General features: G+C 42.0%; 1 protein-coding gene across 1 annotated transcript in view; it reads right to left on the bottom strand.

Moving 5' to 3' along the window:
- LOC118405809 (thrombospondin-type laminin G domain and EAR repeat-containing protein-like) overlaps window positions 1–13,125 on the bottom strand; it is a 31,408-nt gene that overhangs the window by 9,394 nt on the left and 8,889 nt on the right. The window contains exons 2-6 of the mRNA XM_035805578.1: window positions 12,063–12,622; window positions 2,833–2,986; window positions 1,914–2,045; window positions 1,093–1,340; window positions 488–674 (exon numbers count right to left, since the gene is read on the bottom strand). Of these exons, the coding sequence (XP_035661471.1) occupies window positions 488–674; window positions 1,093–1,340; window positions 1,914–2,045; window positions 2,833–2,986; window positions 12,063–12,622 (1,281 nt within the window). The remainder of the gene's footprint in view (window positions 1–487; window positions 675–1,092; window positions 1,341–1,913; window positions 2,046–2,832; window positions 2,987–12,062; window positions 12,623–13,125) is intronic.

Here is a 13,125-nt window from a genome sequence, read left to right as displayed (position 1 = left end):
CTTATGTGTTGGCTGGTTATCTCGGTGCTGATTTGAAGAGGTGTCTGATTTAAAGAGGGGCTCATTAAGTGGGGCTGGTTTAAAGGGGGCGCATTTGAAGGTGGCTCGTTTAGAGGGGTCTCGTTTTGTGGGGGCTGATATATAGAGGGGGCTGATCTAAAGAGGGGCTGATGTAAAGGGGCTGGTTATGAGGTGGCTGATGTAAAAAGGGGGCTGGTTATGTGGGGGCTGATGTAAAGGGGCTGGTTATGAGGTGGCTGATGTAAAAAGGGGGCTGGTTATGTGGGGGCTGTTGCAAAGGGAGCTGGTTATGTGGGGGCTGATGTAAAGAGGGGCTGGTTATGAGGGGGCTGAGGTAAAGATGGGGCTGGTAAAGGCATACGTATGCGTGCATGTGTTTGCGCGTTTGTCTACAATTTATGAAATCAAATTTGACAAAGCTATCGTAAGATTATGCTTGTAAAAGTAAAAAAAAAACACATCTTACCTCTTGCATGGTTGGCGACCACCAGGTAATGTTCTCCGTCTATCTCGAAGGCCTCCCAGTCCCGCGCGTTGAACGTGATCATCTCCTGGTGCAGGGCGAACCGCTTCAGCTTGGGCTCCCACCGGTACACCCGCGAGTTGGTCTCCGTACCGCTCGTGCCGCCGTAGTTAGCCACGGCCAGGAACGTCTGGAACGGGACACGGAGTCGTAAAAGTTAGAAAATCCAATGCTATAACTTTCACAGCTTTTTCTATTTGATTGTAGCCATTTTAAATGGATATTGACAACAGCAAGGAAAATAAGGAATACGTACGGTTGAAAGGAAACGTGTTAAACCATAAGCAAATAAGATTACAGAGGGTGAATGGCAAATTTCTTTTCATTTCCAATAACAATTATCATTCTGGATGAAGTTAAAATTTAACTTCCAACTGAAAAATTAGACTTTAATACCCAAATTTTATTACATTTCCGATAGTTATTATTCGAAAAGGTAATCATTGATTACACATCATACTTTTGTGGGCTTTTACGTTTTCCCCCTCGTTCATTGTTACAGGCAACACACCTGTGTTGTTACACATGATGATCATTTTTCAACATACCTTTCCGTCGATAACGAAATACTCCCACTCCTGTGCACCGTACGTCTTGATGTTCTGATGAAGCACGAACTCCCCATTGGTCCATTTGAAAATACTGGAGTCCAGCTCCTTGTCCAGGTGCGTGTCGTGATTGGCTGTTGCCATGAAGAGCCCCTCCCCTTCGATGTAGAAGGTCTCGATGTCGATGGTGTTGGCGGGAGTATAGACGTCTTGGTGAACGTCCAGGTAGTCGATTCGCGAGTTCCCCGCTGTGTGGGAATTAGACATGTCTTTACTCATCACCTTATATCTAGCTATGTTATTCTGTATCTGTATCTATATAGCCGGTATAACCGCCGTTCGGCGTAACACACCAGCTTATCCGGGTGCTTCAGGTGTAAGCCTCAGGTGTCAAAATTCTATATGTTAAAGAACCTTACACCTTATCGTATTATGTAAAAGTAGGCATGATTTAGAGTGTATAAGCTATGAAAGTGAGCAGCGAAGCCGCAAAGTACAGTTATAGGAAAGACTTGCGCTTCGATTCAAGCATAACGCTGAGAGTTCATCTAAAGAAGGAGAGATCTAGTAGAAGAGGATAATATCAACAAGGCAAGCAAACTTCACCCCCTTGACGATTAGCGCCTTCTGGCAGAACATACAGAAACTGCAATTAGTCAACACATAAACTTATACAACACAGACAGCCAGGTACTCCAAAAACAGTATTTCTCTACATCGGTGTTGAATTACTAGACTAGTACATGTACTTGTAGTACATCTTACTGACTGTGAGAGAGCACCACTTAGCGGAAATTGTATGGTATGCAGTTGAGACTAACCGTCGGCCACGGCGATCCAGCCCAGCCCGTCACACAGCTTCATGCTGCCCGACTTGGTGTCGAACCACATCCTGCCGACGTCACCGTTCGTGCAGACGGAGTCGTCACCCATCTCCACTTTCATATGGGCGTCTGGGAGAAAGGAAAGTACACAAATACTTTATTTGAAAGTGGCGTGTTCCTGATGTCACTGCTGGAGATAGAGAGGGTTATTCTGTGAACAAGGTCGACGGAGTTTGACCGAAAATTTAGGGTAAGTCCCTTTATCAATTTCAGTGTTGGAAAGAAAGTTTACCAATTTCTATAATACTTTATTTGAACTTTGTTTATTGCTTTCTCCATGACCCGTGGGTCATTGCAATGTACACATAAACGCACACTCATACAGAACAATTGGATTATAAGTGATTAGACACAAATTACAAATGAATCAATGAACCGAATCAAACAGTTGTATATAAGTTAAATTATAACCGTTTTCGATCCTGTATTTCTTGGATGGGCAGTAGGCCTAAGTAAAGTAAGTAATTTCTTGAATGTTGGTTTGTATGTGTCAGAAAACAAGACAATGAAAACTTTGCGGCCTTTCCCTCAGACATCTGCTTGAAAATCAGAACTTGGCATGTCTAACATGTGCCTACGAAAACTTGCTAAATTCTGGCACGTCAAGTGTTTTGGATTTATGAACGATTGCAGAAAAAAACGGCCGTTTGAAACAAAATCCTCTGTCCAGATGTTGATTATTGACGTCTTTAGAAATAATATCAAATTCCTTATTTACTTAAAATGCTAAAAAAACGCTTAAAAAGTTTGAAGTGAATAATGTATCACTCTCATTGCACTTGCGTCAAGCTTGCGTCACTGCAGGGTTTGAAAGATACTCAACGACTCTGAGAGATAAAGAATTAATTTTCTTTACCTGATTGGTGGTCCGGTGCATTGTTGTGCTGTGGTACCAGATCTTTCGGGAACGGGGAGGGTAAATTCATCCGCGCCAACCGTGGGTTGACCGAAGGACACACCAAGGTGGAGGCATCCGCGCCAGGAAGTAGTACCAACTGGTGTAGTTGTCCCTAATAGCGAATATAATCAATTGGATTTATTCGTTTGGGAAAATGGATATACAAACGTATACAGTTTATAACAGCGAAACGTAGCACAAAGTGTAAGGTGATGAGGTGGAGTTGTGCATATGGACGCTAGGCGGCGCTTGTATTACTACATCCAACAGGTGGCATATGTACTGTAATGCAATTTTCATTCAGATTTGCCACATTTTCTCTACTGATGACCAATACTTTCCACAGCTTTGCCTTTTATCTATGACGCATGATTTGTTGTGCCAATATATCACAATATCACACCCGTCTGCCACATGTGATGACATTTCCTTTCGGAATAGCTTTGTGGTAAACCGCATCCAACCGCAGCTGTTGCCTATCATGTGTTGTTACAATATGCCATGTCGATTGCAAGTAAACAATATCGTCATTAGAACACACAAGATTCTAGAATACGCCCGTCGTAATCTTTTTGATTGTGTGTGAAGAAATTGCAGCTTTTTTATTCATGATGCGGTCACATTTCGTTGCACTCACGGCAACTCTGATGACGCCATGCCATCAACTAAAAGAACTGTTATCAACTTTGCCCTTTGAGAACTTTCTCACAGGTATTCAAAGGGAAAACAGGCGAATTAACCAACACTTAACAATCATCATTGACATTCCGAACAGTATTACCGACAAAAAGTGACATTTCAAAGCTGTGTTAGGTGCTGGGGGTCACCGGTTCGTGTCCTAAAATGGGGTGGTCCTAAAATGGGGTTAAATGAGGATCTACAAGTAAAGTTAGAGTAAAGCTTTTTATAAACACAATTTGAAATAACCTGGTTAAATGGCTTGGAACAGAAAGTCAACGAAATACAAGTTAAGTATTTAAGATGACCCGTGCAACGCCGGAAACGTAACGCTAGTTCACCTTTATCCGCGGGTAACCTATATACGTTGTTTCTAGATCCAAAAAAACAGGATCCTTAATCATGTTGACGGACGGTGGTTTCAAACTATACCATTGTGAAAACGTTGCAATTTCAAACTGCCGTTCTTTTACTTGATGTCCAAAATATTCTCTGTTTAGAGACAACGGATATAGGTTACCCCGCGGATAAAGATGAAGCGTTACAAACTTTCAAGGTCATGCGACAGGGGGGTAACGAAACTACCCTTCCACACCAGATGGTCCTGTAAACAAACGTATCATGCGTGAAGAGCTCCGGGGCGAAGTTAAAGCTAACAGCAGAGGACGGCGGCACACAGTTAATGACAGGCACGGCACAATTAGTCATGATGTCTGTCCCGTAAAAGCACAATAACCACACACGCACTCGGGTCATTTAACAGGCCAGGCTGGTCCCTACCTGCCAATTTTCTCATCATGAAGCTCTGATAGCGTTTAAACTATACTTTTCGCTACTTCACAACTGGAGACGTTTCCCACACTCAAACATTGTACCAAAATAAAATTCTAGATGTTCACGCGAAGGAGAAAACATTGCAAGAAAGCGCTCAGATTATAATTATCGCTGCTTTATCTCAAGCAAGGACTGTAGGCTATCACTAGATGGATCTATTTTGCTTGATTGAGCAGTGAAATGTACAAATAGGCTTTAATTTGCGGCAATGCCGTTCTGCACTTCAAAAGTATCATAGGCAGAGACACTACGCCACCTGCCGTCAACAAAAACTACTACCCCAGGATAACACATTGGGAAAGACAAATTTGCCTTTGCAAAGATTCCCCGTACATTATACTGCACATCTTCCTAGTTGTGGCTTTTTCGTCTCTGCCTTTTATGTCTTAATCACAGGGATGCATTAAGAAGGAATCTGTCACATGTCTTGTCGGCTGAGCGGGTCTGATACAGACCAGCACCCGGTATTTTCCACATAATGACGTCATGCCGCTAACAGGTGGGCTTTAGATGTGGCCCGACAACAAGTAGTCTCACACAGAAATGACAGACGAAGAATAAAAGATTTTTGATGTTGAGAAATCACATGTATGAAGTGATAAAGACATATAATCTTAGGCTAATGACTTAAGCCTACCTGAAAAGTAACTAGGACTTCTAAGGAAGGAGAGTATCATAACGATTGTCCTAAGGCAATACTGATAACTGAAGAAAAGTCATTCAATATTGTTACTGTGTGTGAGTATTCGTGCGAGTGAAGAGCGCATACAAAAGACACAATATTAGGTTTGCTTTTGGGAAAACGTGCTACATTGCCTTGTATGATATCTAAATATTATGTGTGATATTTTAGATAAAGGAATCGTGTATTGAATTCAGTCGAAGGTGATTTTCAAGTAGATAAAACTAAAGTTTACATCGAATGCAAGGAATTCAGGGAAACATTTCTGGGGGCAGGAACTACCTTAGTCCGGTATTTCCAATTTGTTTGTCCTGGGTTGATAATAATTTGTCACAGTGCCGGAGTAGCAATTAGTCCGAACTCAGTAATGGAGACAAATCATCCAAAATGGTGGCCGCTCCGGCATGATGAATGGGCACGACGCATGCCCCGGAGGGGTTAAAGGTCAGTGACCACCCGCTGACCTTTGACAGATTTCACTTTGCACAATCAACGCCTTTTAATTACTGGGCCGCCCTGATTGAAGACCTCACAAAATGACTATCTTTCCGCACCTGTTACCTCGAGATTTGAAGAAAAATAAACAGGCTGGGGGATGAGGAGGGGGGGGGGGGTAGTTTAGGGCCCAGGCACGGTGACGGTTTTATGATTGGCCCAGTACATAATGTAATAGGTGTAAATAATACTTTCTTTGAAAAACAAAAACGAAAATTGACACTGAGAGCAGGGCACAGATAGAGATCTAGGATGATCCAGCATACAGCAATGTTCTATGACGGTTTTATAATCGTCACAAGACATAACAACTTAACAGGTGGTTTATTTATAATTTAGTAGATATGACTTTCTCAACAGAAATCATTATGAATGCAACAGACCTTTGCCTACTCGCTAATACCGATTCTGATGAATGTCCTTTTTAAAGCCGTTCAGTTGTGTTTTTATTGTTATTTGGTTGTCTACATTTGTATTTCTGCTGGAAAGTCTTAGAAGTTTGATAGAAGCAAACTGATGAACAATGATTCTTAAAAAAACAAATGATCGCATGGCATGGTACATGTGTATTTTTCATACCTAAAGGTTAACTTTGTCATTCATTATTTTAAAATTAGTTGACTCTTAAATTGTGTTTTATGTGACCCGTGGCTCCATTGGTTTTGACCTTTGTGGTCCAGACCATCACCTAAGGGCAAAGATTACTGTAAACAAATAGACAGACAGGTTACATTCTTTTGGCCTATGTCCATTTCAGACAGCGTAATGATGTGCATTATACACTGGATAACATGTTTCATACTCCATATAACTTCCTTTTGTAACATAACACACTACCTTCAAAGCATGGCACAGAACTTTTACTCACACAAGACGTGTAACGTTACATCGTGTGTTACAGTATCAATTTTCCCCAAAAAGGTATGAATGAATATGGATACTCATTATCATTGACAATACAAGATGTCATTCTGGGGTACCATATTTCTAATACAAAACAGTTCCAATACATTAACGAAATTATATTGCTAGGGAAATTCACCATTGGTAAGTTTAAATATGGAAACACTCATATGGACTTAGTTACATTGCTTAAATCTGAATGTTCATTAAGAAATCTATGAAGAATTGTATACCCTTAACATACATTGTGATTGTATACACATGTTCCATACAGAATGAGCAATAAAGTTTTATTTAAAAAAAAATTCCCCAAAAAGGTATGCAATCGTGACCTTTGCCTGCCCTGCTCAACCAGTGTCAAACTCCTCAAGGCCATGAAAACTATGACAATGATGAACGGTTGATAAAAGCACTTTGAACTAGCTAGCCATTGTGAGCTGGCAGAAATTAATACTAATATCCAGTTGTCTTGAGTATTTTTCAATCATTTGTAGTATCTTTTTGAAACGCAATTTTATAAGAACGACCTGTATGATAGTTTAATACAGTCATGCATGATGTGCTGATATGGCTACAGGGGTTTCCGCAGGGCTGGGGTCCCCTCCCTCCCAAAGGTGAACATGTCAGTCTTAAGTATATCTGAATCATTTCTGTTATCTTTTTAAAACACAATGTTTATAAGACCGACCTGTATGATAGTTTAATACAGTCATGCATGATGTGCTGATATTGCTACAGGGGTTTCCGCAGGGCTGGGGTCCCCTCCCTCCCAAAGGTGAGCATGTCAGTCCACACGACGCGCTCAAAACAAAAGCCGCCATTCATCGCTTCCGACGGGCCTCATACCTGCCGCACCGACGTACGGACGATTTACACCCGGCACCGACCCACCTTGATGCGGCAACAATCACACTGTTATGCCGATGTAGTCATCCGCACACGATTCTTACTCCACCCGGGCTCATGTCTGATTTAAGCCGATAAAACCCAGACACTGGATCAGTGTTGCCGGGCCATTTGCTACAATGTCTCTGTTCCGTCAGGAAGAAGGATTTTGACAGTTGGAGAAATCTTATCAGATGGAACATAAACTGAGTAATGCGCCAGAGATCCAGGAGTAAGATACCGTGGGAAATATGTATCGAATATAGATTTCAACTGAGTTCATTTTCTGACGTTTTCGAAGAGAAGAGACATTCTCTCGTTCAACATCATTAAAAAATACCCAACCAAAAACCCACAGCTTTCCAGATAGATAGAAAACATTAGAACCATGGCTATACATGTACGACATTTGTATCAGAAATTGAATAAACCACGTCATGTCATAGATATGTGTTCTAGCCCAACGTCTCGTCTGAGAATGAATATGGTGTCTTTGCCTGTTCTAATACTGATAGCGCTCAGTCTTACACTCAAGCCGATGGATCTTTCGGTCAGGCCAGAGTAAGAAGTTTAAGAGTCTTTAAATCGGAGTCAAGAGCTTAAAAAACATGTACCAAGGAGGTTACTAATTTGCCACAGGTGTATTACATGTTCATAAGTGAAAAGAACACAGTTTTATTATAAATCTGGTTCTTACGCGAGGCCTATGTAATAGTGCACCCATGTACTAGGGTTAGGGCGAGTTATCTGCCGATGTGGTGGGTGGTATGCACTATTGCGGAACCACAGCCCCAGAAAAAAGTACAGTGACCAGGAGAAGATTAAGGGGATTTGAAGTGTCGCGAAGTCAGCTGCCACCCGGGCGGGAGAGCTCGAGAGGCGGCCCGGCAACTGGACTAGTAAATGAGCGCGTCCGACTCGCTGCACAAATATAAAGGCTCGTCACTTCGCGTTAGCTCTGTGCTGGGGAGACGGGTTCTGCAAACGGAATGCTTTCTCCGCTTGGGTGATACTTTGCCCCGGGTATAAAACCTCCCGAAGACTGCCTTCACAAAAAAGAGGTACAAGACACTTTTAAACCTTAACAGGTAGCCTTAAATTGTAATGTATGTCCTTCCGTGCACATACAGAACGATTTATTAGTACGTGGATGGCACCTGTTTTACCATATTTCAAATTTCTTTTAATGGAAAGAAGGCGACAGAATTTTCTGTCATCAAGTATGTATCCAATTAATTGACATTTGCGACAAATTGGGACAGCATAATTACTACTACTTGTTATTTTCAAATAGGGTGACTATTCTCTTTGATGTATTCATGCATTCAATTTCATTTAATGGTATCTGTGTATTGTTTGAGTGTTGCACGAACCTTTATGCTGAGAACTCCCAAGTGAGAAAGACTTTTAAGATGGGAGTAGGATGGAGTGATTGACATGTACGATAGTGTGATACACCGGAAACAGAATAGATCCCAAACAATGGAGGGACGATTTACACTATCTCTGTTGATTTAGGTCCCGTGTTTGACATGGAAGTGTATGTTTTTCTAACAATTAAACAAAGGAGAAATGTCAACAACTACAAGCACCACAGGTACACATTTCGGTACAGGTGTTTTGACAATCAGCCATGATCATGTTTTTCTTAAGCTACCTTAAGACACTAAGGTGCCGTGTGTGACGAAAGTTGCCTCGACATTTTGATGATTTGTGTCCACTGAACTGCCAACTATAGACGAAGCATTACACGATTTTATACAACGGTATTTCACTCAAGTCTAACGTACTGTGGTATCAGTGTTTATACATAGACATGTTTGCGGTCTTATATATCATTCATGACACAGAAGCTAAGATCATTATTTTCTAATTAAAGGTGTACATCTGTATAGATCTGGACCTACTATAATCCGGATTAGTAGCTCTTGTGGTGGCCTTATGTACAGATATATCAGTTTGAGTAGTATCTCTTTTGGTCGCCACATGCACAGATATAACCCACTTAATCAGAATAGATCTCATTTCCAAACCTGGGCCCAGTCGGGCAGCTTTCCGGAACGAAAAGTATGATATAAACGACACCAAACTACACAAGAAGCAAAAAGAATAGTAGTGGCCATTATTTGTGTATCTGCATGTACTAGCATACATTTCTATTTTTTCGTTTCCACAAGCAGCCCGGCCGGGCCCCGGTTTGGAAATGTGACGTTAGCATAAGAAGCATATCTGACATACAGATGAGTATCTAAGAAACCCTGCTATTGTTATTGGAGCTATCCTCTCTGCTGTAGGTAGCGTTACCTGTCCGCCACCTGTGCAACAGGTACAGGTACACACCTGGACGTTATCTCACCTGCCCATCAGTGCACAGATAATCTCCAAAACAGACCCAGTAATTTAGCCGCGGCTCCGCTTCGATACGCCAAAACATGTTAAAAGCTACAGTAAAGCTTTTACGGTGTTTTTGTCTACCGGCTAAAAGCCGTGTGTTTTACACATTCGGACATGATATACTTACATATAGGGGCTTAAGTGTGAGGCGACGTAGGATTTAGATGGTGTTGATCTAGACTTTCACTGGAGCTGTGAAAGTTTTAAAAGATAGAACATGGGAGGTACGATCAAATTGAAAAAAAAAACTTTCAGTTCTAAAAGGGAATGGCAGTTTTTTTGACTGAATGATGGCAATATTGGTGTCTTCGAGTATGCTAATGTCGTTACGGAGCCTTCTAGCAAACTTTGAGTTTCATAGAATATCTTAACCATGGTTCATCAATGCTTGATTCGACAAATGCTGTTAGTAAGGAAGAGCGAATGCCTGCTTGTCAATGAGTTGAGAAAGTGAGAAAGTCTAAAATAGCAACAATCACAAGTCTTTGTTGCCATTGCGTTTCAAAATGAAAGAAAGCAAGAACGCAATCACCAAGCACGATATAACCTATTATTATAATTAATTGTATGACTATGCATAAACGTATTCATTTAAATTTGGGGATAAAAATTTAGTTCGGCAAACATTTTTGGGCTGAGACTTCTACTGCTATGTGTCGCATGGCAACCGGTGCGTTGACTGAGAATCAGACGACAGTTCTGTTTTTGCCGACGCCTCTGTAGTTTGGCACTAATTATAGTCATTAGCATCTTCTGTCCCTTCCCTGAACCTTCCCACTGGCCACGAAACCACATCACAACTCGAACCGACCGTGCCTCGTCTCTACAAACATGTCCATTTCTTTTAGCTCCTACCTAGCTAGTATAACGTAACTACGTGTAGAAAAGAAGATAATAAGTTGCCCCCAGTTTGTATCTTCACCGTGATGTGGTGAGACCATAGAGGCCCCCATGGCGCTATCATTACACACCACTAACGTTAGACATAATGTGGGTAATCCTGGGCAGTCGTAACGGCCCACACGCAATGCACACAGTGCACATCATTGGGTTATATTTCCCTTCACATGTTCTTCTATTGTACTCTATTATACTTCCATTATACGGGGCACACAGGTTTCTATTGCAATCATTTAGCGTGTTTGTTTGTTTGTTTGTTTGTTTGTTTGTCTTGGTGTGTGTCCGCAGGAGTGTGAATATTACAGAGTGGCAGTCTGCTAGGATGTACTTAAGGCGAAAATGGTGTAACAAGATACTTGGAGAATTGGAAGTCTGGTTGGCACTCGTTCAATGTTTTAGACATTTCTTGTCTAAATGATTGTCTTTTATTTCTCCCACCACTTTCTATATTCGATCCTCGCCAGCCAAAGTCAGCCATCCCACCCGGAATACAAACACTACAGCCCCTTTCCCCACAAGACCAGTCATTAGTGAACATTTTTCGCGGATAAAAGGCAATTATACGGCCATAGAGACGCTAACCTTTTAATTTGATCTCCTTATGTACCTAACTACGTGTTAAGTACGGAGAATGCCATTTCCTTTCTAAACATAAGACGGCATTGTCGAAGGAAAGGGCGGCAAAACTTTCCTCTCCAATTATCGTCCTATGGTAGGCTCTGGGACTCACATATGGCCTTGCAAAGAATAGTGTTTACGGCGGATTTTGTGCTCAGTATGGTTTAAATATAGCGTAGATCAAGTGAGTTATAAGTCAGGCTATCTCTATGTGGTCATAACAAAACACCTGTTTCTCAGAAGACTGTTCTGGTTGGAATTACAGAGCAATTTTACTGCGGTAAGCCGAAAAGACAGGTGAAGCCACCGCCGGCCCACCCATGATTGTACGGTTAACCCACCTGCGAGCCACTGTCGGCGGCTGCCTTTGATGTGACAGAAGCATCAGAGTTCTACATTGCACAAAGTGTCGCACCTCTTCTCGTGTCATATTTCAGAACGCGCCATCACATTTTGAAATATTTCAAAAATTATACTATCAATAAGATAGAACGGAAATAACCAATCCCACTATTTTGTAATCTTCCAAATCAATCAATTAATAGATTGATTGATTGGAATGATTTGAATATAAAAGAGAAAAATGTTTATCCAGATAACAAAAGCAGAGTACGGCAAACATAGAAGCTATTTAGCCAGTCATCCAGCGCTCGGCACATCCGAAGTTTATTTGTATGTTTGTTATTTTTGGTAACATCAATGTCACCACCGAAGGTGAAAACAAAATATACAAATGCACGAACCACTTTTACTTAAGATAAGAGTGGAAATCACCTGAAGAAAAGATAACAGGACATACCGTGAATTGTTCCTTTCTTCTTCTCTTGTTTCCGATGTGGAATTTTGTCCCCGTCGTGTCCAAGTAGGCCGGAAACGATCTGTCCAGGTACGTAAAGTACGGTGGCCTGCAATCCACTGTCAACCCTACGTCATTTCCGGTCACCGTGATCACGAACGTGTGCCACTCGCCGTCGGCAATCTCCGCCGCGAACGAAGGTGACGACTTTTTCACGACGGGACCGCCCGAACTGCTATAGTCAAAGAAGACCTTGAATCTCGTAATTCTAATCGCTAATCTAATGCTGTGAACTCTTTCCTGCACAAGCGAAAGGATGTACTGGTTCCCTTTCATGTTCAGTCTTGCTTTTAGTGTAACGAGGATGGAAAACTCCTCCGGGAAGTATTCACAGTTTAGAAACACCCTGTCGGAGGGGAAGTTGACCCCCTGTAGCGTCCCACTGTCCGGAGAGAAGGAGATGGCGTGGACTCTGTGGTTCCTGTCGATGGTGATGTCCGTGCCGCTGGGCAGGTATCTCTGGTACTCCAGCGCACCGGCTAACAGGTCTATGGGCTGCAGGTCTGCACGGACGGAGTGGGGGGAAAAGGGGGGAAATGAAGACATTATTTGGTTATCATGTTCCATCGTCTTAGAAAAGAAGTTTGAGTCATCATCAATATTAGAGAAGGCGCCTACTAGTACTACATTGTTCTCCATTCATTGTCTGTTCTTTTCATGACACTTGCCATGTACTTTCGGGTAAGAATTTGCAGTAAAAGTGTTACTTTTATTATCATTAATGAACGTCATTGCAATTTATATTCCAAATATTACAAGTTGGAAGTGTGTATATGATGTGAAAGGTCCCCCCCCCCCACTCTCTCTCTTGTGTGTGTGTGTGTGAGTGAATACTTGTGTGTGTGGACGAGTCTGTGCGTGGTGATGAATGTATGTGCTTGTGTGAACATGCGTGCGCCCGCGCGCGCGCGCGTGTGTGTGTGTGTGTTCATGAATATGTTTGTGTGTTCGTGAGTATGTTGACTAGCTGTCTCCAATGCTTACTAGTACGTACTGACAGCGGCCG

This window comes from Branchiostoma floridae, chromosome 18, assembly GCF_000003815.2.
Source record: "Branchiostoma floridae strain S238N-H82 chromosome 18, Bfl_VNyyK, whole genome shotgun sequence".
NCBI classification, from domain to species: Eukaryota; Metazoa; Chordata; class Leptocardii; order Amphioxiformes; family Branchiostomatidae; genus Branchiostoma; species Branchiostoma floridae.
The sequence above is the reverse complement of the archived record's forward strand: the minus strand, read 5'-3'. Positions and strand labels throughout refer to the sequence as shown.